The following is a 21234-nucleotide window of genomic DNA, read 5'->3' on the forward strand; positions in this document are numbered from 1 at the left end:
TTTGCAGAAAAAGTCTAATCGTAACAAGGAGAATTCGAAGAAGAAGAAAACGAGGTCGACTCAAGGATCTCTATCTTTCTTGGCTCATCGTCATTTGAACGTAAGTTATTCTAATTTTGAAATACTTAATTTGAAATAAATTCAATACTTATATTTTCATAACAATTGCAGAGTAAGGATGATGGGACTTTGGGCCCGCGTTAGAGACGTGGGATCAAAAGCACCATAATAGAAAAGGTGAATGGACGATAGATTGGGCGAGACGAGCACATGTAAGTCATATGTGATAATTACGATTACGTTACTTACATAATAATTGATTTTTGATAATTTTTTTTATGTGTAAAGGCGCGGATAGTTACTCTAGTGGCGGATCTTCGGCGACAAGAAGAAGAGCAAGACGTAGTATTTAACCAGGACGACGCAGAGGAGCACGCGATGCTAGAGATTCTCGGGAACCGTCAAGATTGGTATGTTGGAATAGGTCCAGCGGTCCCGAGATCATCTTGGGCTATTGCTCAGGCTCAGGACGAAAGCTCGTCGTCATGTTTGTCATCGCGGCGCGTTCGAGATCCAGTGGTTGGCGAGCTCCAGGCTTAGTTGGCGGCATAACAAGTCGTTATGGAGGAGATGAGGCGAGCCTCGCAACAACAGATGGAGGAGATGCAGCGACAACTGTTCGCGTTCACGCAGCAGTTTTCACCCTTGCCTTAGATGTCGCCCGACGCGATGCCACAGATGCCTCAGATGTAGCCTGGCACGATGCCACAGATGCCTCAGATGTCGCCCGGCATGTTGCCACGGATGCCTCAGACGACGCCGTCGCCTCAGATGCACCCTATGCATCAGACAACGCTGCCATCAGTTTCAATGGCAGATGCTCAGACGACGACGCCAACTTCAGCAGAGTTCCAGCGAGAGCGTACGAGCGGCACTGCACGATGAGGTAACAGCAGTTCCAGAGGAAGATTTGGCGGAAGAGGGAGTAAAACATTCAAGGAGTGGTTTACAAACCAGTTGATGTCGATTTTCAGATCGATCAACAATCACAAATATAGAAAATGAAATAATGGAGTGTTTCAAAGGAGGTTCAGAAAGGCGTCGTATAAGAAACAATTTAATAATATAGATTTATAATAATGTACGATTATTGAATACTTTTATTATTTGGGAGAAGATTACAAACGGACGAGGTGACGAACTCAACAGGTCGAGCTCAAGACCGAAGTAAAAGAGTACAAAATATAAATTTAATTGGAAACTGAGACCGAGAGCTTGCGTGTGTCGAAAATCGTCTCTTCCCCTTCTATTTATAGGCGAGATGGAACCTTCTGGCCGAAGACACGTGTTACTTGATCCACATTCCTCGCCGAGGTCGTAGTCACCCGAGACCCGGTCTTCGTGGCGTGGTCTACTCTTTGACTGACTAATCCTTCTGATCGAGGAGACGTGGTCGAGTTGGGATCCTTCGTCGAAATGGGAAGTGTCATTGGTCTTGGGCCGATCTGGTTCAAGGGCGAATCAGGCCCGTAATTGACTTCGTGGGCCGATCTTCAAACTGATTATGGGCTTTAGTCGAGTCGAAGCCCATTCGAAATAATATTTATATTTTTGGTATTTTTATACCCCCACAAAACCGAGGAAAGGGAAAGGGGGAAAAGATTAAAAAAAAGATTGAACATTTTTTAATTATTTGTCGTACATTATAATTATTATTGTAATCGAAGAACAAACAGTTAATTTTTATTATTATTATGAATATTAATTAATGAATTTTCTAATTAATAAACTATTTAGTACATATTATTTGATTACAATCATAAAATTTATAAGCATAACAAAACAAAAAACAAATTAAAAAAATACTATCGGGTGCGACTATCCGCACCCGAAAATGAAGCGGGTAGACCTTTGGGTGCGAATCGTCGCACCCAAAGGTCAATATTCCCCGCCAAATTATGGCGGGAAGACCATTGGGTGCGACTTTTCGCACTCAAACGTTTGGCGGGAAGGCCATTGGGTGCGACTTTTCGCACCCAAATGTTTGGCGGGTAGGCCATTGTGTGCGATTAGTCGCACCCAAAGGTTTGGCGGGTAGGCGTTTGGGTGCGAAAAGTCGCACCCAATGTCATTCGCGCGGACTTTTTCGAATCTCTTTTCAGACTTATGGGTGCGAATTTGAGTGCGAAAATCCGCACCTAAAAGTCGCACCTGAAAGTCTTGATCATCGGGTGCGACTTTTCGCACCCATGACCTTTAGCTGCGGACTTTTAGGTGCGAAAAAAGTCGCACCCAGTGCTGTTTTTTGTACTAGTGGCATATCAGTCATCGACTAAGTTTTAGTTCACCGCCCGATCTCGGATGTCCAGCATGCGATTCATTTTGATATGGAGACTATGGATGATAGTTGTTATTAATTCTGAATGTTATCAGACCTCAACCCACTAATTATATGATGCTAATAAAGTAACTTCTTATCTTATTTTTGTAATCATCATCTTCTAGTGGGCAATATTCCTAACAATCTTTACCCACGTTTGACGCTCTATATTAGTCCGGAGAGCTTGATATGAGGTGAAGGGTCTAAGTGTTTCTCTTGAGAGAGAGAGAGAGAGAGAGAGAGAGAGAGAGAGAGAGATTTGACGTTAGTTTGCCTTTAAAAAGAGTGAAAACTTACTTCCAATTGATAGATTGGATGAGTATTTATAGTTTTCTAAGGGTGATAGGACACCCGTATGTGATCATTTGGAGGAGGTGCCTAGGTTTGGCGAGGTGGCGAGCTCACCTGGATCATTTGGCAAGGTGGCTAGCTCACTTGCGCCATCTTGGCAGGTGGCAAGCTTGGTTAAGGTTTAGCGGGGTGACTGGCTCGCCCGAACTTTGTGGCGATAAACAGAGGTTGTTGGACCATTTTGGCAATGTGTAGGGCTTGGCCAACAGCTTTGGTGGGGAGAACATCTTGCATGGGCTATCCTGATGAGCATCTTGGCTCGTTTAGGCTTCTCGTTTTTTTTCTAAGGCAGGTGCAGGCGCCTCTGCCCGCTTGGTGGTTGGTACGGGACGCCTTGGCCCACCCGTGCGCTAGTGCGGCTGCCTTGTTCCGCCCGGAGGCTAGCACGGGCGACTTAGCCCATATGGTGTTAGTGCATGGTGAGTCTTTTCCGCGGCGGGTGTGGCTTAGGGTGTGGGACATGCGAGGGCATGCGTGTTGCTAGAAGCGGGGCATGGGAGTCGTGGAATGGTACGCGTTGCGGCGAGCGGCGTGTTGTGCGCGGTGTGGCGTTGAGCATGACGCACAATGTGATGCGCGTGTGAGACAAGGGTGGCGTAGTATGCTTGTTTAAAATTAGCATGACACAATGTGATGAATTATTCTAATCTTTATATAATTTTTTTTTATAGGACTTTCGTTTTCAGTGTCAAACTATTTGTTAAAACTAGATGCGGAATGCATCATTAGAATTCAAAATTTTTTTTTTTTCTCCTATACACACATAAAAACAAGAATATAAATTAAAAAGAAAACTCCCTCTTCCAAATCATCACTACAGGCTGTTCGAAATTCTCACGTTGAATGTCGCGAATTTACGCTAAGCACCCGTTTTTTCTCACCACACATGTCTCTAAATAAACTAATCCTTGAGGGCATTACCGTAACTTTTGAACACCACACGTCAAACTATTCCTCTCTTTTTCCTCACCGGCAAAAAAAAAAAGGGAACCTCTCTCTCTCTCTGTCTCTGCAACCGGATCGGTAGATCTATGAAATCTCAATCGAGCCAGACGAAATAGAAACCCTAAATCGGTGAATCGGAGCTCCGAAAATCGACGGCCATGGGAGATTTCAACCTCGCTCTGGTGATCGTGGCGATAGTGGTGTGCGTGATCGTGTTTCTCTTCAATATCTACCTCCTCGTGAACTACCAGCACCCGGATGACAAGAACCAAGCCTACTTCCCCAAATTCGTCGTTGTTTTCGGACTCTCTGTGGCCGCCATTTCCATCCTCATGCTCCCCGCCGACGTGGCAAACCGCCAAGCCTGCCACCACGCGATCTATAACGGCGCGTGCAATCTCACGCTCCCGATGAAGGATCTCTGGCTCGCCATCTACATTCTAGATGCCATACTCGTCTTCTTTGTCATCCCTTTTGCCATGTTCTACTATGAGGGCGACCAGGACAAGTACCGTATTCTCAATTTGACCGTCCCTCTCAGCTATCGGGTTTCGAATTTTTAATTTTATTGTTGGGATTTTTTTTCAGGACCGTTGGGAAGAGGATTAAAAGCGCGTTGATTTGGGTGGTAGTGACAGCGATTGTGTGTGCCCTTGTGCTAGGAATCTTATACGGTTAGCATGTTTGATGATTTGTCTTAGTTGGTGTTTTTGAAACAAAACAAAAATGATTATTGTGGGCATCCATTCCCATTTCTAAGTTTGCGTTTGAAACTTAAGTTTTTGTTGATGGCAAATTGTATTAGGGTTTCCTAACATTTAGTAGCCTTACCAAAACTGAAGTATGTGGTTCGTTCTTTAGGTTATTGAGGTTATCGAGCTAGTTACTTTTTGAAAGAGTAATGTAGTTTGAAATTAAGCTTGTGGAGCTCAACTCTCATTTAGAATTGTTGGAAGTTTGAAATTAAGCTTAATTTACAAAGGCTTTCCCATTTTATTGAAGCCAGACTGAGCTGATGAAACTAGAATAAGATTGTATTTAGTACTGAAAAATAAAGTTTAGGAAACTCAGGTATTGATGGTGTTGTTGATATCTCCCTTCGCTTTACAAATCTGTGATTTTTTTTTCTCCCAGAGAACCAAGGTGTAGGTAGATTTTGTTCTGTTGTATGTAAATCGTATGGCATGTTGCTGACTGACAAGTAATTAGATGTTGATGAGCTTTGTGTTTTTTTTCTTTAACCTTCCAATTTGACCCAAAAAATAGACTTTGATGAAATCCGTGTATGTTTTCATTTAACTTCCAAATCGTTAAAATGTGTAATTTAATCTTGCTTTGGATGTGAGAACTCGCTTGGACTAAGTGTTGGAAGGTGTTACATGCATCATTTCTCTTCTACCAAACAACGTACTGTGTTATTTTCTCTCTCCCACCTCCCTTGCATTTTACACGTTAGCACGTTATAGTCTTGATGTTATTTCTTTAATTTATTATTTCTTTTGTTATGTTATATCTTCATTAGTTTCTTGTATCTATGTTAATTATTTATTTGTGTAATGATGCTATTATTTATTGGTTATTTGCTTGTATATCTTGATTATATCTGGTATTTTTTTGTTTTGCTTCTTGTTTTTAGGGCTTATTGGAGAGGTGGATTTCACAGTTAGGCACTTATCTTCCACTGTAGCACCTTTTCCTAGTCAATGGCAGTACACTAGTGGTCAACCTTGTACAAATGGCGCACACCAGGTTTGTATCAGTTAGAGCATCTTATAATTCAATTTTTACTTGTGTATATTATATACATGCTCGTTTATTATATCTTTTAAGTTTTTTTAAGTAATTAAATATGTTCATTTTCTTTCCTCATTGGTTCCTCTCTCTTTCCTTCTTATAAAAGTGTTCTGCATATACTGCCCCTGCTTCGTCAGAAAAAACGTGGACCCAGCGTACAACATTTCCTGAATATGTTGTTGCCCTTGCAACCATTGTTGGATCTGTGCTTTTCTCGGTAAGTTCATTCCCGACTGTCATCATGTTTAATAAAACTTCTGCTGAAAGTTAGTATTTAAGTTCAAGTAGGAAACATGAAACATATATAATGTCGAGAATGTATGTTGTGGTCCTCAAGGTGTGGCATTACTTATTCTGCTGTTGTGGAGCAAAAGCTCTCCCATATTATATTTTAATGAAGCATTGTCTTGCAAGGAATTTCTCATTCACACCTTTTCTACACTAAACAGATATTTGGAGGTGTTGGTATTGCCTGTCTACCGCTTGGACTCATATTCTCCTTTATTCGGCGGCCAAAGGCTGTTATCACTCGTTCACAGTACATCAAGGTACATTGGCTCCGATTGATTCGCAAAACATTCTTCCAGGGACACGGCTATTCTAGAACTGTCTGAAAATAGCCTATAGTTACCTCATGCTTCCATTACTCGCTAACATTTGGTTTTAATAAACACAGGAAGCAACAGAACTTGGTAAGAAGGCAAAAGAATTAAAGAAAGCAGCTGATGTGCTCCATCAAGAAGATAGAAGTAACTCCAAGGGTAAAAAATGGCGGAAAAATGTAAAAGCTCTTGAAAAGGTATTTTACTAGTTATTCATGTATTGGTTTCAATTTTGACAGTGACAGTTGGCTTTGTTCTTTGGTGAACTTGGATTACACGAAGTATGTGAATTATGTAGCTCAAGTGTTTCTGAAAACTAGTACAGATGCAATATCATATTCATAGCTGAAGGCAGAAAGTTTCTCACTGCAATATATGAAATGCCAAATACTTTCCTATATATGATCTCTAGGATTACTCATATCACACTTGCTTATTTTGACAGGAATTGCTTCAATTGGAAGAAGATGTGAAGCTTCTTGAAGAGATGTACCCACAAGGAGAGAAGGTAATCTATTGAAAAAAAAATGATTGTTTTGCATGCTTACTAGTAGTTTCTCATGTTCCTTTTCTGTTAATTGACTGAACTCAGGCGGAGACCTCTTGGGCTTTGACAGTTCTTGGTTATTTGGCAAAACTTGTATTGGGGATTTTGGGGTGAGTACCGATACTGTTTCTTCTTTGATTATACTTCTGAAAACATGTGGATTCAACTTCAGCATCTATATTTGCTGACCGACGTTTTGTTTTAGTTCCTGTAATTCTTCGAAGGATTGGATAATATTTCCTGTTTGTTTGCTTAAATCCAAGAATTTGATTTGTGGTTTCAGGTTAATCGTTTCTATTGCTTGGGTGGCTCACATTGTCATATACTTGTTGATTGACCCTCCTCTTTCCTCCTTCCTAAATGAGGTTTTCATCAAGCTGGACGATATTTGGGGTAATCCACAGCAATAAGTGATGTATCTTATCTGTTCGGTGAGTTCATTTCTGACACGTAATTTATTTTTATGCCAGGTCTTTTGGGAACTGTGGCTTTCGCTTTCTTTTGTTTCTACCTGCTTTTGGCTGTCATTGCTGGAGCGATGATGCTTGGGCTAAGATTAGTTTTCATTACAATCCATCCCATGAAGTAAGAACATATTTTTACTCAAACATCCCTTTAATTTAAGATTTCTGTTCCCTAGAAAAGTATAAAAAGAATACAGCTAATTTTTTTTTTCCTCACATTCTTGCCCATGTATCTTTCCAGATGGGGAGCTACCCTTATGAACTCATTTTTATTCAATGTTGGCCTTATTCTCCTATGCTCCATCAGGTTAGCGTTTTGTCTATTTTCATATGTATCAGAACGTGTTGGCATCCTTTATGTAATACATCGTTAAATATTGAGGGACTCTTATTTAGTACTGTTAAGTAGAAAATAACAATCGAGCTCCGTCAGTTATTATTTTCCATATCTACACGGGAAATGATGATTGTATCTTCTGAAATGCCATGCTAAAGGAGTCTTCACTTGAATTGCATATTACATACCAAGTTTATGGAAGCACTCTCAGCAGTTGAGGGTTCTATTTAACAGTTGTTATTCCTTCTGTTATGATTATAACCGTCTCTCTCTCTCTCTCTCTCTCTCTCTCTCTCTTTCTCTCAGTGTGATCCAGTTCTGTTCTACAGCGTTTGCTTACTATGCTCGAGCAACTGCAGCGCAGGAAATATTTGGTCACACTTTACAATCTCTTCGTGGAATTAAATATCTATACAAGTAAGTTTAAATATTTTAGGTCTCCGTCCTTGATTCTGATTGACTAATAATAACAAGAAAAAAAATTGACTATGGTTAATTTCGTTTTTGTTTCTTTACAGGTACAATGTGTTTCAGATTGCCTTTATTGTTCTTGCAGGATTGACCTTTGTGTATTATGCTGCATTTGTAAGTATATTTTTATTTTGGCACCTATTGCAGATTAGGGTTTGTTCAAGTCTAGTGACATTGTTGATCATATCGAATGCAGGGTTGGAGAAGAAAAAAGCCTAGCGGGAGATTTCAACTTTCTTCTTGAACTATATATTCCTCGAAGAGCAAGCACCAACCCATATGCCATCTGGATTTTCAGGTTTAACATACATTTGGAGTGATTTATTTTTTCAGATGCGACGCCTAGTTTTGCTCTTTGTTTAAGGATGTGGAGCGGCCGGATCAGTAATTGGTTGTTTAGAATTTTGAGTAAAGGGCTGTGGGAATGGCATTTGGATGCCACTGTTTTATAATTCCTCTTGTATCTATTAATTTCTGTTGTTTGATTGGTCCTCTTTTCTCGTCTCATATTTTTCTTCCCCTTTTTGGAAATTTCCCTGTAATATATAACAAATGTCATAGTTTGAGCATTTTGATGTATGATCATTGTAATTTTTTTTTAAACAGAAATTTGAGTTCTAATTTTAGAATTGTGCGGGTTCCTTCTTTCCCATTGTTCATCCTACGGCTGTTTTTGTTGTTTTTTTTTTTGTTTTGTTTCGTTTTTTGTTTTTTTGTTTTTTTTTAACCTGAACTATACACCTCAATTACAATTTCAGAAAGAAAGAGTAACAATTTGTGTACACAGAAGACCCAACATTTACACACCAACATGAACAATCCTTCCTTCGACGGTGATAGACGGATGGCTCATGTTTGTAGCAAAACGCTCGCAAATATAATTTCTTACACGTCAATCTCTAATAACTTACTTAGTTAAATGGTTGAGCGCTTTTAAAATTTCATAAGAAGATTAGTTGCTTTATAGTGCACACAACGTCCTACGTTCATAAGAGGGGCTAGTTTTTTTGTTTTTTGTTTTTTTTAGAGGGACTAGTTTAGCGGTACCAATCACAATCACACCGAGGGAAAGCAAAGACAACAATGATAATAATAATAATAATAAATACGCAACATCAAAGGGCTTATTTGTGAATTAAATTCAAGAATTTTGATTTGATTACAACTCCTAGTCGTCAATTCTGATACCCCAATACAAGAGTCCGTCAAAATTTCCCTTGCTTACGTTCCAAGTGCTGGTGCCATCAATGGCAACCGGATCATAAGGAGAATCTTCTCCGAATTCAGTAGGCAATGAATCATAGTGCAAGCTCGGTTCCCAATCCGCCTCTTTCACAGCTTTTATTATCTCCTTCGCAACCACTTTGCTTGCCTCCGACGTAAAATGTATTCCATCTCTGTAAAATTCACGAAAGCATTAAGCGCGACACAAGCTTTGAAATCGATTTTTAATAAAATCATATAATCATTTATTGAGTTTATTATTATTTTTCATTGGTACTATAATTAAAATGACGACGTTTATATCATTGGTAGACTAGTACTCACAAAAAGCAAGCGCTACGCCAATTTTTCACTTTCTGGATTGCAGTCCAAAGATCGACTGCCTTGATTCCCATCTCATTGCACATCTCTAAGCAAGCATCGGAATATTCTCGACACAATTCGTTCGTTCGAGTAGGAATTATCACGTGTTCATCCTTGCTGCTTTTTAGGGTAAATGAGATCATTAGGAATTAAAGCATAAAAAATTGACAAAACTACAATGATAAGTAACTACCTATAAGACTGTGCGATTAGTTCCTCGTTGATAGGAGGAGCCGAGAGAATTAGAATTCGAGTGTTTTTAGAAAGATCCTGAAAAAAAATGAAAATCAAAACATTAATAGATGATCTAATAGTCTTATGATTCAAAAAAGCACAAATAGATTGACATTATTTTTATTTATTTGATTACCTTAAGATAAATAGCAATTTTCTTCATGTTCTCAACATATTCAGGTAGTGGTACATGTTGGCCAAGGCCAGATGGATGAGGCTGCACCGAATCGTTACCTCCAAAGTAGACAATCACCAAGGAAGGCTGAATTGTAGCATCCTAATTTTTTTTAAATAAATAAATTATTAAAAAATCACTCATTTTTATGTAATGATTTAGGTGCAGTAATACTATTGTATCAAATAATATAATGATTTTGTATATCTAAAATTATAATAGCAACGCGCTACGCGTTGACAGCGCTGATGCTCTCACAACAAGTGGATCTCACCCGAAAAATGGGTCACACACCTGTGAGTGCGCTGATACCAGCGCACTAACAGGTAGCAATACTCTTTCTATATTTATATTCGGTTTTTAAAATGCCGTACCTTAGGGAAAACTTTCTCGAGAACTTGAAGAGCACGCCTTGAATTCCAACCAGAGTATCCTCGTAGCACTATGTCGGCCTATGTCAACAAGCAATTCAAAATCATCTAATACTTTGTTGGAGAAATTACATAAGAGCATTTTAACGTTTTAGAAGTACAACATTTCTAAAATAGTGGAGTAATTGTCCCATTTGTCACCAATTTCATAACATTTTCTCATTTTCAACCAAAACACTAATTTGTCCCAAAATGCCACCGAGATGTCAACATTGTTGACATCTATGTCAACAATGTTGACATCTTATAGTGAAGAGAAAAAATAGATGTTGACATAGATGGTGGCATTTTGGAAAAAATTAGTGTTTTGGTGGAAAGTGGGAAAATGTTATGAAATTGGTGGCAAATGGAGTAATTTTTCGTTTTTAATCTATATTACACAAGAGCATTTTGTGTATAAATGTAACTGTAAACAATATATAATATGTTAAATAGAGTCCAATAAAAATCTATAAACAAAAATTTTAAAAACTCTAATAACATAAAAAAAAAAAACATAGTTATTTATAACTTGAAAAACACAATTTTGGTGATGAAAATTTGATGCACGTTTATGTCAACACTACCATGCACTTTTTATTTATTTATTTATTTATTTTTTTATCTCACATGGGTCTAAAAGCTATAAATGGTATATAATAGCTTATTCCAATGACTCCAGTCACTCAACTTTGTTTACACATAGCACCTGGGCCTATATTACAGCTCTCTCAGGAAAGTTAAGAACAATACCCAAAGAAAGTAATGCCACACATAAAAAATACCAAAAAAATAATAAAGTAATAGAACCCGACATTGAATAATGCTGCCGATACAATAATACCAATGAGTGGATACTCACAGCCATCCGTTCTCAGTATATTTATCGCTAAAAATGTAAAGCTCATATGACCAAGTGTCCACACGTATTTCCTTCCGTACATAAAGTGTGATAATCGTAGCCATATGTATTTCATATCTTAGCCATTAATTCTTAGTATTATTACCGCTAAAAAATGTTAGCTTGGCCAAGTGTTTCCGATAAGCTATATTAATATGTTAAAAACAAGTTTTTTTTTTTTTTTTTTTTTTTTTTATTTTTTATTATGTGTTCGATTATCCTCAATCGGAAAAAGTTAATAGTTGATGACCTGCCCACCTAATCCTCAACTAATAAAAGAAAGAGACACATTCATACGCTTTTTTTTAGAGCATTATTTAATAAACTATGTATTTTATTGGTACTTCTATTTTATTATTACTTCTTTTCGCGTGACATTCAGTATTATATTTACGTCATCATAAACTATAAAAAACTTCTGAGTGCGATTCTTTCTAATAATATTTTTAAATAGTAGTTTTAGAGATGACAATTTGACATGTTATATACGTTTGGTCCGTTATCCGATTTTATCGGATCGGGTAATATCTTTTTTTTTTATAAATGGTAATACCCGTTAAGATTTTAATAGGTCTGAGTACGGATAACGGAATAATCATCCCGTACCCGATTACCTGGGATCCGACCCGTTAACTTTTAAATATTTCTAAATAAAATAAATCATTATATGTTTACCTAATTAGATGATATATTTTGTTAAGAAACAATTTTTTTCAGTGCGATTGTGTTGCAATGAAGATAACTTAATTTGCAATGAAAACTTATTAATTTATTTATTTATTTTGAATTTTAATGTTTTTTATGTTTATGTTATAGTAGCACTTTGATATTTTTCACCTAAATTTTATTATTTTTAAACTTTATATTGTTGATGAATTTTATTTTGTAAACAGGTAAGCGGTTTTACCCGACCTGCTACTTTTTTTTTAAACCGGATAACGGGTCCAATATTTTTAATCTGCTTACTCGGCGGGTATCCCCGTTACCCGACCCATCTCAAAACTCGGATAAACAAGTCCGAATAACGGATAAAAAATTATAGCAGCTACGGATAACGGAATAGGTGTACTCAGCCTTACCCGTTGCCATTCCTAAGCATTTCTGTACATATATTGAATGTGAAAATACAAGTTATTTGAGAATTATAGAATTCAATAATGATCGAGCGGGGTGAAGAATATACACTAAAAGTAAAATACTAATTAGCAAAATAAAAAGTGTGAGAAATCATTGTCCGTCTTAGGTTGCTTTTGAAATATATAGCATAACACAAATAATCGACACTCATGTATTCATTATTTTAAAGAAAAGCTCCAAATAAGCATGGTCTTTATAGTTTTTTTTTCCTTCCTTTTTAATGTAATTAGCAATAGCAATTAGAAACCTTTAGAGAAAAGAATCTAAAGAGAAAGATAAAACCAAACAGTAGAGCAAACTTATTCAATTATTGCAATATTAATGAAAGCGAAAACGATCGAGTTAAATCCAATATCATAAACAGCGCTGTTTACAATGAATTATTCATGTATGTGAATTATTCATGTATGTATATGCATATATACCTTACGAGCGTACAAATCCGCAAGGATAGATCCCCAACCTCCATTACTGAAACTGAGTTGTACGATTGAAGAGCCAAACAGCACAATCTGAGGTCTCTTTGGTCCCACCATCTCTCTTCACAACAAAACTAACTGTCTGTCTTCTTGATCCCCTCTTTTGTCACAGACTTTTCTCACTTTTTTTCTCTCTATCTATAATATAAGGTATCTCTCTCTAGGTCTTGATGGGAGAGAATCTAAAGCTGTCAGATAATACAGGAGGCACGACGTCCTTTGATAGGAGATGTCGCAATTTAAAGAGCTGTGCGTGTAGCTATTTTAAAGTTGCTTTGTTGCATGTGCTTGTCTTCATTCTATTTTCTAATTATTTTATTTAGAAATATTGTTACAATATTTTACGCTTTCTTGTAAAGCATCCGCGTACAGTATGAATGTAAAAAATAGTAATGATGCCGATACAATAATACCAATGAGTGGATACAAATCGACACACACAAAAGTGTGATATTATATCGTAGCTATATTCTTAGTATATTTCATATCGACATCACAGCCATTCATTCTTAGTATATTTACCGCTAAAAATGTAAGCTTATTTTTTTCCAGGACTGTTGGGAAGAGGATTAAAAGCGCGCTGATTTGGGTGGTAGCGACAGCGATTGTGCTAGGAATCTTATGCGGTTAGCATGTTTGATGATTTGTCTTAGTTGGTGTTTTTGAAACAAAACAAAATTAATTATTGTGGGCATCCATTCCCATTTCTAAGTTTGCGTTTGAAACTTAAGTCTTTGTTGATGGCAAATTGTATTAGGGTTTCCTAATATTTGGTAGCCTTACCAAAATTGAAGTATGTGGTTCGTTCTTTAGGTTATTGATGTTATCGAGCTAGTTACTTTTTGAAAGAGTAATGTAGTTTGAAATTAAGCTTGTGGAGCTCAGCTCTCATTTAGAATTGTTGGAAGTTTGAAATTAAGCTTAATTTACAAAGGCTTTCCCATTTTATTGAAGCCAGACTGAGCTGATGAAACTAGAATAAGATTGTATTTAGTACTTAAAGATAAAGTTTAGGAAACTCAGGTATTGATGGTGTTGTTGATATCTCACTTCGCTTTACAAATCTGTGATTTTTTTTCCTCTCTCTCAGAGAACCAAGGTGTAGGTAGATTTTGTTCTGTTGTATGTAAATCGTATGGCATGTTGCTGACTGACAAGTAATTAGATGTTGATGAGCTTTGTGTTTTTTTTCTTTAACCTTCCAATTTGACCCAAAAAATAGAATTTGATGAAATCCATGTATGTTTTCGTTTAACTTCCGAATCGTTAAAATGCGTAATTTAATCTTGCTTTGGATGTGAGAACTCGCTTGGACTAAGTGTTGGAAGGTGTTACATGTATCATTTCTCTTCTACCAAACACCGTACTGTGTTATTTTCTCTCTCCCACCTCCCTTGCATTTTACATGTTATCACGATATAGTCTTGATGTTATTTCTTTAATTTATTATTTCTTTTGTTATGTTATGTCTTCATTAGTTTCTTGTATCTATGTTAATTATTTATTTGTGTAATGATGCTATTATTTATTGGTTATTTGCTTGTATATCTTCATTATATCTGGTATTTTTTTTGTTTTGCTTCTTTTTTTTTAGGGCTTATTGGAGAGGTGGATTTCACAGTTAGGCACTTATCTTCCACTGTAGCACCTTTTCCTAGTCAATGGCAGTACACTAGTGGTCAACCTTGTACAAATGGCGCACGCCAGGTTTGATATCAGATTAGAGCATCTTATAATTCAATTTTTACTTGTGTATATTATATGTACATGCTCGTTTATTATATCTTTCAAGTTTTTTTAATTAATTAAATATGTTCATTTTCTTTCCTCATTGGTTCCTCTCTCTTTCCTTCTTATAAAAGTGTTCTGCATATACTGCCTCTGCTTCGTCAGAAAAAACGTGGACCCAGCGTACAACATTTCCTGAATATATTGTTGCCCTTGCAACCATTGTTGGATCTGTGCTTTTCTCGGTAAGTTCATTCCCGACTGTCATCATGTTTAATAAAATTTCTGTTAAAAGTTAGTATTTAAGTTCAAGTAGGAAACATGAAACATATATAATGTCGAGAATGTTTGTTGTGGTCCTCAAGGTGTGGCATTACTTATTCTGATGTTGTGGAGCAAAAGCTCTCCCATATTATATTTTAATGAAGCATTGTCTTGCAAGGAATTTCTCATTCACACCTTTTCTACACTAAACAGATATTTGGAGGTGTTGGTATTGCCTGTCTACCGCTTGGACTCATATTCTCCTTTATTCGGCGGCCAAAGGCTGTTATCACTCGTTCACAGTACATCAAGGTACATTGGCTCCGATTGATTCGCAAAACATTCTTCCAGGGACACGGCTATTCTAGAACTGTCTGAAAATAGCCTATAGTTACCTCATGCTTCCATTACTCGCTAACATTTGGTTTTAATAAACACAGGAAGCAACAGAACTTGGTAAGAAGGCAAAAGAATTAAAGAAAGCAGCTGATGTGCTCCATCAAGAAGATAGAAGTAACTCCAAGGGTAAAAAATGGCGGAAAAATGTAAAAGCTCTTGAAAAGGTATTTTACTAGTTATTCATGTATTGGTTTCAATTTTGACAGTGGCAGTTGGCTTTGTTCTTTGGTGAACTTGGATTACACGAAGTATGTGAATTCTGTAGCTCAAGTGTTTCTGAAAACTAGTACAGATGCAATATCATATTCATAGCTGAAGGCAGAAAGTTTCTCACTGCAATATATGAAATGCCAAATACTTTCCTATATATGATCTCTAGGATTACTCATATCACACTTGCTTATTTTGACAGGAATTGCTTCAATCGGAAGAAGATGTGAAGCTTCTTGAAGAGATGTACCCACAAGGAGAGAAGGTAATCTATTGAAAAAAAAATGATTGTTTTGCATGCTTACTAGTAGTTTCTCATGTTCCTTTTCTGTTAATTGACTGAACTCAGGCGGAGACCTCTTGGGCTTTGACAGTTCTTGGTTATTTGGCAAAACTTGTATTGGGGATTTTGGGGTGAGTACCGATACTGTTTCTTCTTTGATTATACTTCTGAAAACATGTGGATTCAACTTCAGCATCTATATTTGCTGACCGACGTTTTGTTTTAATTCCTGTAATTCTTCGAAGGATTGGATAATATTTCCTGTTTGTTTGCTTAAATCCAAGAATTTGATTTGTGATTTCAGGTTAATCGTTTCTATTGCTTGGGTGGCTCATATTGTCATATACTTGTTGATTGACCCTCCTCTTTCCTCCTTCCTAAATGAGGTTTTCATCAAGCTGGACGATATTTGAGGTAATCCACAGCAATAAGTGATGTATCTTATCTGTTCGGTGAGTTCATTTCTTACACGTAATTTATTTTTATGCCAGGTCTTTTGGGAACTGTGGCTTTCGCTTTCTTTTGTTTCTACCTGCTTTTGGCTGTCATTGCTGGAGCGATGATGCTTTGGCTAAGATTAGTTTTCATTACAATCCATCCCATGAAGTAAGAACATATTTTTACTCAAACATCCCTTTAATTTAAGATTTCTGTTCCCTAGAAAAGTATAAAAAGAATACAGCTAATTTTTTTTTTTCTCACATTCTTGCCCATGTATCTTTCCAGATGGGGAGCTACCCTTATGAACTCATTTTTATTCAATGTTGGCCTTATTCTCCTATGCTCCATCAGGTTAGCGTTTTGTCTATTTTCATATGTATCAGATCGTGTTGGCATCCTTTATGTAATACATCGTTAAATATTGAGGGACTCTTATTTAGTACTGTTAAGTAGAAAATAACAATCGAGCTCCGTCAGTTATTATTTTCCATATCTACACGGGAAATGATGATTGTATCTTCTGAAATGCCATGCTAAAGGAGTCTTCACTTGAATTGCATATTACATACCAAGTTTATGGAAGCACTCTCAGCAGTTGAGGGTTCTATTTAACAGTTATTATTCCTTCTGTTATGATTATAACCGTCTCTCTCTCTCTCTCTCTCTCTCTCTCTCTCTCTCTCAGTGTGATCCAGTTCTGTTCTACAGCGTTTGCTTACTATGCTCGAGCAACTGCAGCACAGGAAATATTTGGTCACACTTTACAATCTCTTCGTGGAATTAAATATCTATACAAGTAAGTTTAAATATTTTAGTTCTCCGTCCTTGATTCTGATTGACTAATAATAACAAGAAAAAAAATTGACTATGGTTAATTTCGTTTTTGTTTCTTTACAGGTACAATGTGTTTCAGATTGCCTTTATTGTTCTTGCGGGATTGACCTTTGTGTATTATGCTGCATTTGTAAGCATATTTTTATTTTGGCAGTTATTGCAGATTAGGGTTTGTTCAAGTCTAGTGACATTGTTGATCATATCGAATGCAGGGTTGGAGAAGAAAAAAGCCTAGCGGAAGATTTCAACTTTCTTCTTGAACTATATATTCCTCGAAGAGCAAGCACCAGCCCATATGCCATCTGAATTTTCAGGTTTAACATACATTTGGAGTGATTTATTTTTTCAGATGCGACGCCTAGTTTTGCTCTTTGTTTAAGGATGTGGAGCGGCCGGATCAGTAATTGGTTTAGAATTGAGTAAAGGGCTGTGGGAATGGCATTTAGATGCCATTGTTTTATAATTCCTCTTGTATCTATTAATTTCTGTTGTTTGATTGGTCCTCTTTTGTCATCTCATATTTTTCTTCCCCTTTTTTGAAATTTCCCTGTAATATATAACAAGTATCATAGTTTGAGCATTTTGATGTATGATCATTGTAATTTTTTTTTTTTTTTAAAAACAGAAATTTGAGTTCTAATTTTAGAATTGTGCGAGTTCCTTCTTTCCCTTTTTTTTTTTTTTTTTTTTTTTTTTTTTTTTTTTCTGTAAGCTAAATTTTACACCTCAGTTTCATCTTCAGAAAAACAGAATAGCAATTTGTGTACACAGAAGACCCAACATTTACACACAATCATGAGCTATTCTTCCTTCGACGGTGATGGAAGGATAGCTCATGTTTGTAGCAAAACGCTGGAAAATATAACTCCTTACACGTCAATCTCTAATGACTTATTTAGTTAAATGGTTGAGCGCTTTTAAAATTTCGTAATGAGATTAGTTGCTTTATAGTGCACACAACGTCCTTCGTTCATAAGAGGGGCTAGTTTTTTTGTTTTTTGTTTTTTTTAAGAGGGACTAGTTTAACGGTAAACACTCATACCCTCCAAATAAAAGATGGATACCAATCACAATCACACCGAGGGAAAGCAAAAACAACAATGAAATAATAATAATAATAATAAATATGCAACATCAAAGGGCTTATTTGTGAATTAAATTCAAGAATTTCGATTTGATTACAAGTCCTAGTCGTCAATTCTGATACCCCAATACAAGAGTCCATGTCCCTTGCTTACGTTCCAAGTGCTGGTGCCATCAATGGCAACCAGATCATAAGGAGAATCTTCTCCGAATTCAGTAGGCAATGAATCATAGTGCAAGTTTGGTTCCCAATCCGCCTCTTTCACAGCTTTTATTATCTCCTTCGCAACCACTTTGCTTGCCTCCAATGTAAAATGTATTCCATCTCTGTTAAATTCACGAAAGCATTAAGCGCGACACAAGCTTTGAAATCAATTTTTAATAAAATCATATCATCATTTCTTGAGTTTATTATTATTATTATTATTTTTCATTGGTACTATAATTAAAATTACGACGTTTATATCATTGGTTGTCTAGTACTCACACAAAGCAAGCGCTACGCCAATTTTTTACTTTTTGGATTGAAGTCCAAAGATCGATTGCCTTGATTCCCATCTCATTGCACATCTCTAAGCAAGCATCGGAATATTCTCGACACAATTCGTTCGATCGAGTAGGAATTATCACGTGTTCAGCCTTGCTGCTTTTTAGGGTAAATGAGATCATTAGGAATTAAAGCATAAAAAGTGACAAAACTACAACGATAAGTAACTACCTATAAAACTGTGCGATTAGTTCCTCGTTGATAGGAGGAGCCGAGAGAATTAGAATTCGAGTGTCTTTAGAAAGATCCTGAAAAGAAGAATGAAAAACAAAACATTAATAGATGATATAATAGTCTTCTGATTCAAAAAAAGCACAAATAGATTGACATTATTTTTATTTATTTGATTACCTTAAGATAAATAGCAATTTTCTTCATGTTCTCAACATATTCAGGTAGTGGTACATGTTGGCCAAGACCAGATGGATGAGGCTGCACCGAATCGTTACCTCCAAAGTAGACAATCACCAAGGAAGGCTGAATTGTAGCATCCTATTTTTTTTTAATAAATAAAATATTAAAAAATCACTCATTTTTATGTAATGATTTAGGTGCAGTAATACTATTGTATCAAATAATATAATGATTTTCTATATCTAAAATGATAATAGCAACACGTTGACAGCGCTGATGCTCTCACAACAAGTGGGTCCCACCCAAAAAATGGGTCACACACCTGTGAGTGCGCTAACATCAGCGCACTAACAGGTAGCGGTACTCTTTCTATATTTATATTAGGTTTTTAAAATGCCGTACCTTAGGGAAAACTTTCTCGAGAACTTGAAGAGCACGCCTTGAATTCCAACCAGAGTATCCTCGCAGCACTATGTCGGCCTATGTCAACAAGTAGAGCAAACTTATTCAATTATTGCATTATTAATGAAAGCGAAAACGATCGAGTTAAATTCAATATCATAAACAGCGCTGTTTACAATGAATTATTCATGTATGTATATGCATATATACCTTACGAGCGTACAAATCTGCAAGGATAGATCCCCAACCTCCATGACCGAAACTGAGTTGTACGATTGAAGAGCCAAACAGCGCAATCTGAGGTCTCTCTGGTCCCACCATCTCTCTTCACAGCAAACTAACTGTCTTCTCGATCCCCTCTTTTGTCAGAGACTTTTATCTCTTTTTTCTCTCTATCTATAATATAAGGTACTATCTCTCTCTAGGTATTGATGTGAGAGAATCTAAAGCTGTCAGGTAATACAATCCAAGGAGGCACCGACGTCATTTGATAGGAGTTGTCGCAATTATTTAAAGAGCTGTGTCATGGGCTTAGTTTGTTTGACTAAACCACGTTGGACGGGTTAAGTCGGCCTGGAAAGCTAGGCGAAGAAAGGGAATGATGGTCGGAAAACGGAAACGAAAGTGTTTGTAAGTGAGAAATTTGTATTATGCCTCGAATACAAAGAATGTTGGGATGATTTCTGATGATCCACGAAATGAAATGACCTCTCTATTTATAAGTAAAGAATGCTCTAGAATCCTAAGGGAAAAGTACAAAAATGCCCATTTCTAGCATGTTCCCTATGAGATACATTGAACCTAGACACATTCTAGATGGTTCTTGAGTCTTGAGAGACCTTCTAGAAGGTGGGTTGGGCGAAATTCTCTTTGGGCCTTGCAGTTTCTTGGGCCCAAATGTGTCTTGGGTCAAAACCTCCATGGAAAATGAGGGCTCCATTGGGTCAGCCTGATCACGCGGCCCAGCCAACTTTATTGGGCCGTGACATTTAGCTGTGCGTGTAGCTATTTTAAAGTTGCTTTGTTGCATGTGCTTTTCTTCATTCTATTTTCTAATTATTTTATTTAGAAATATTGTTACAATATTTTACCCTTTCTTGTAAAAGATCCGCGTACAGTATGAAGATAAAATAGTAATGCTGCCGATACAATAATATCAATGAGTGGATACAAATCGACACACACACGCGCATTTTCTTCTATATATAGTAAAGTGTGATATTATATCGTAGCTATATTCTTAGTATATTTCATATCGACACCACATCCTTTCATTCTTAGTATATTTACCGCTAAAAATGTAAGCTTATTATGACAAAGTGTCCACACGCATTTCCTTCTATACATAAAGTGTGATTATCGTAGCCATAAATTCGTAGTATTTCATATCGTAGCCATTAGTTCTCAGTATTATTACCGCTAGCTTATTATGGCCAAGTGTTTCCGATAAGATGTATTAATATGTTAAAAACAAGTCTTTTTTTATGTGTCCGATTATCCTCAATCGGAAAAAGTTAATAGCTGATGACCTGCCCACCTAATCCCCAACTAATAGAAGAAAGGGACACATTCATACGCTTTTTTTTAGAGCATTATTTAATAAACTATGGATTATTTTTATATTTTTATTACAGTAAAGTTGACAGTAATTAAGTGGTAACCTTTATGTATTTTTATTATTACTTCTATTTTATTATTACTTCTTTTCGCATGACACTCAGTATTATATTTACGTCATCATAACCTATAAAAAAAACTCCCGAGTGCGATTCTGTCTTAATTTTTAAGTACCATTTTTAGGATGATAATTTGGCACGTTATCTGCGTTTTTGCCCGTTATCCGATTTTATCGCATCGAGTAATATCTTTTTTTTT

General features: G+C 36.6%; 3 protein-coding genes and 1 pseudogene across 5 annotated transcripts; 2 read left to right on the top strand and 2 right to left on the bottom strand.

The window, feature by feature from the left end:
* The first annotated feature begins 3466 nt into the window (after positions 1-3466).
* LOC149404436 (LIMR family protein At5g01460) lies at positions 3467-8550 on the top strand. The gene is made up of 14 exons (XM_089603255.1): positions 3467-4184; positions 4265-4350; positions 5313-5425; positions 5577-5687; positions 5920-6018; positions 6147-6269; positions 6518-6580; positions 6665-6729; positions 6903-7012; positions 7090-7204; positions 7325-7390; positions 7727-7837; positions 7939-8005; positions 8088-8550. The coding sequence occupies exons 1-14, from the start codon at positions 3835-3837 to the stop codon at positions 8133-8135; spliced, it is 1527 nt and encodes a 508-aa protein (XP_089459381.1). The 5' UTR covers positions 3467-3834; the 3' UTR covers positions 8136-8550.
* Positions 8551-8967: 417 nt separating this feature from the next.
* LOC149404437 (GDSL esterase/lipase CPRD49-like) lies at positions 8968-13052 on the bottom strand. 2 transcript variants are annotated; one of them, XM_089603276.1, is made up of 6 exons: positions 12761-13052; positions 10262-10339; positions 9849-9989; positions 9672-9748; positions 9440-9598; positions 8968-9288 (listed from the first exon to the last, which is right to left on the bottom strand). In XM_089603276.1, the coding sequence occupies exons 1-6, from the start codon at positions 12869-12871 to the stop codon at positions 9060-9062; spliced, it is 795 nt and encodes a 264-aa protein (XP_089459402.1). In that variant the 5' UTR covers positions 12872-13052; the 3' UTR covers positions 8968-9059. The 2 variants fall into 2 exon arrangements, with proteins under 2 accessions (XP_089459402.1, XP_089459408.1); XM_089603282.1 differs by having other exon boundaries at positions 9440-9595; positions 12761-13051.
* Positions 12626-17581, top strand: LOC149404438 (LIMR family protein At5g01460-like; annotated as a pseudogene). The gene is made up of 15 exons (XR_016294175.1): positions 12626-12852; positions 12965-13063; positions 13367-13440; positions 14409-14521; positions 14677-14787; positions 15020-15118; positions 15247-15369; positions 15618-15680; positions 15765-15829; positions 16003-16112; positions 16190-16304; positions 16425-16490; positions 16825-16935; positions 17037-17103; positions 17186-17581. The product of XR_016294175.1 is annotated as an LIMR family protein At5g01460-like (transcript).
* A 453-nt stretch (positions 17582-18034) lies between these two features.
* On the bottom strand, positions 18035-20029 carry LOC149404439 (GDSL esterase/lipase CPRD49-like). The gene is made up of 6 exons (XM_089604217.1): positions 19570-20029; positions 19360-19437; positions 18955-19095; positions 18775-18851; positions 18544-18699; positions 18035-18383 (listed from the first exon to the last, which is right to left on the bottom strand). The coding sequence occupies exons 1-6, from the start codon at positions 19678-19680 to the stop codon at positions 18161-18163; spliced, it is 786 nt and encodes a 261-aa protein (XP_089460343.1). The 5' UTR covers positions 19681-20029; the 3' UTR covers positions 18035-18160.
* Between the last annotated feature and the right edge of the window lie 1205 nt (positions 20030-21234).

Source organism: Urtica dioica, chromosome 2, assembly GCF_054948205.1.
Source record: "Urtica dioica subsp. dioica isolate 48M chromosome 2, U.dioica_male_clone48M_v1_H2, whole genome shotgun sequence".
NCBI lineage: Eukaryota > Viridiplantae > Streptophyta > Magnoliopsida > Rosales > Urticaceae > Urtica > Urtica dioica.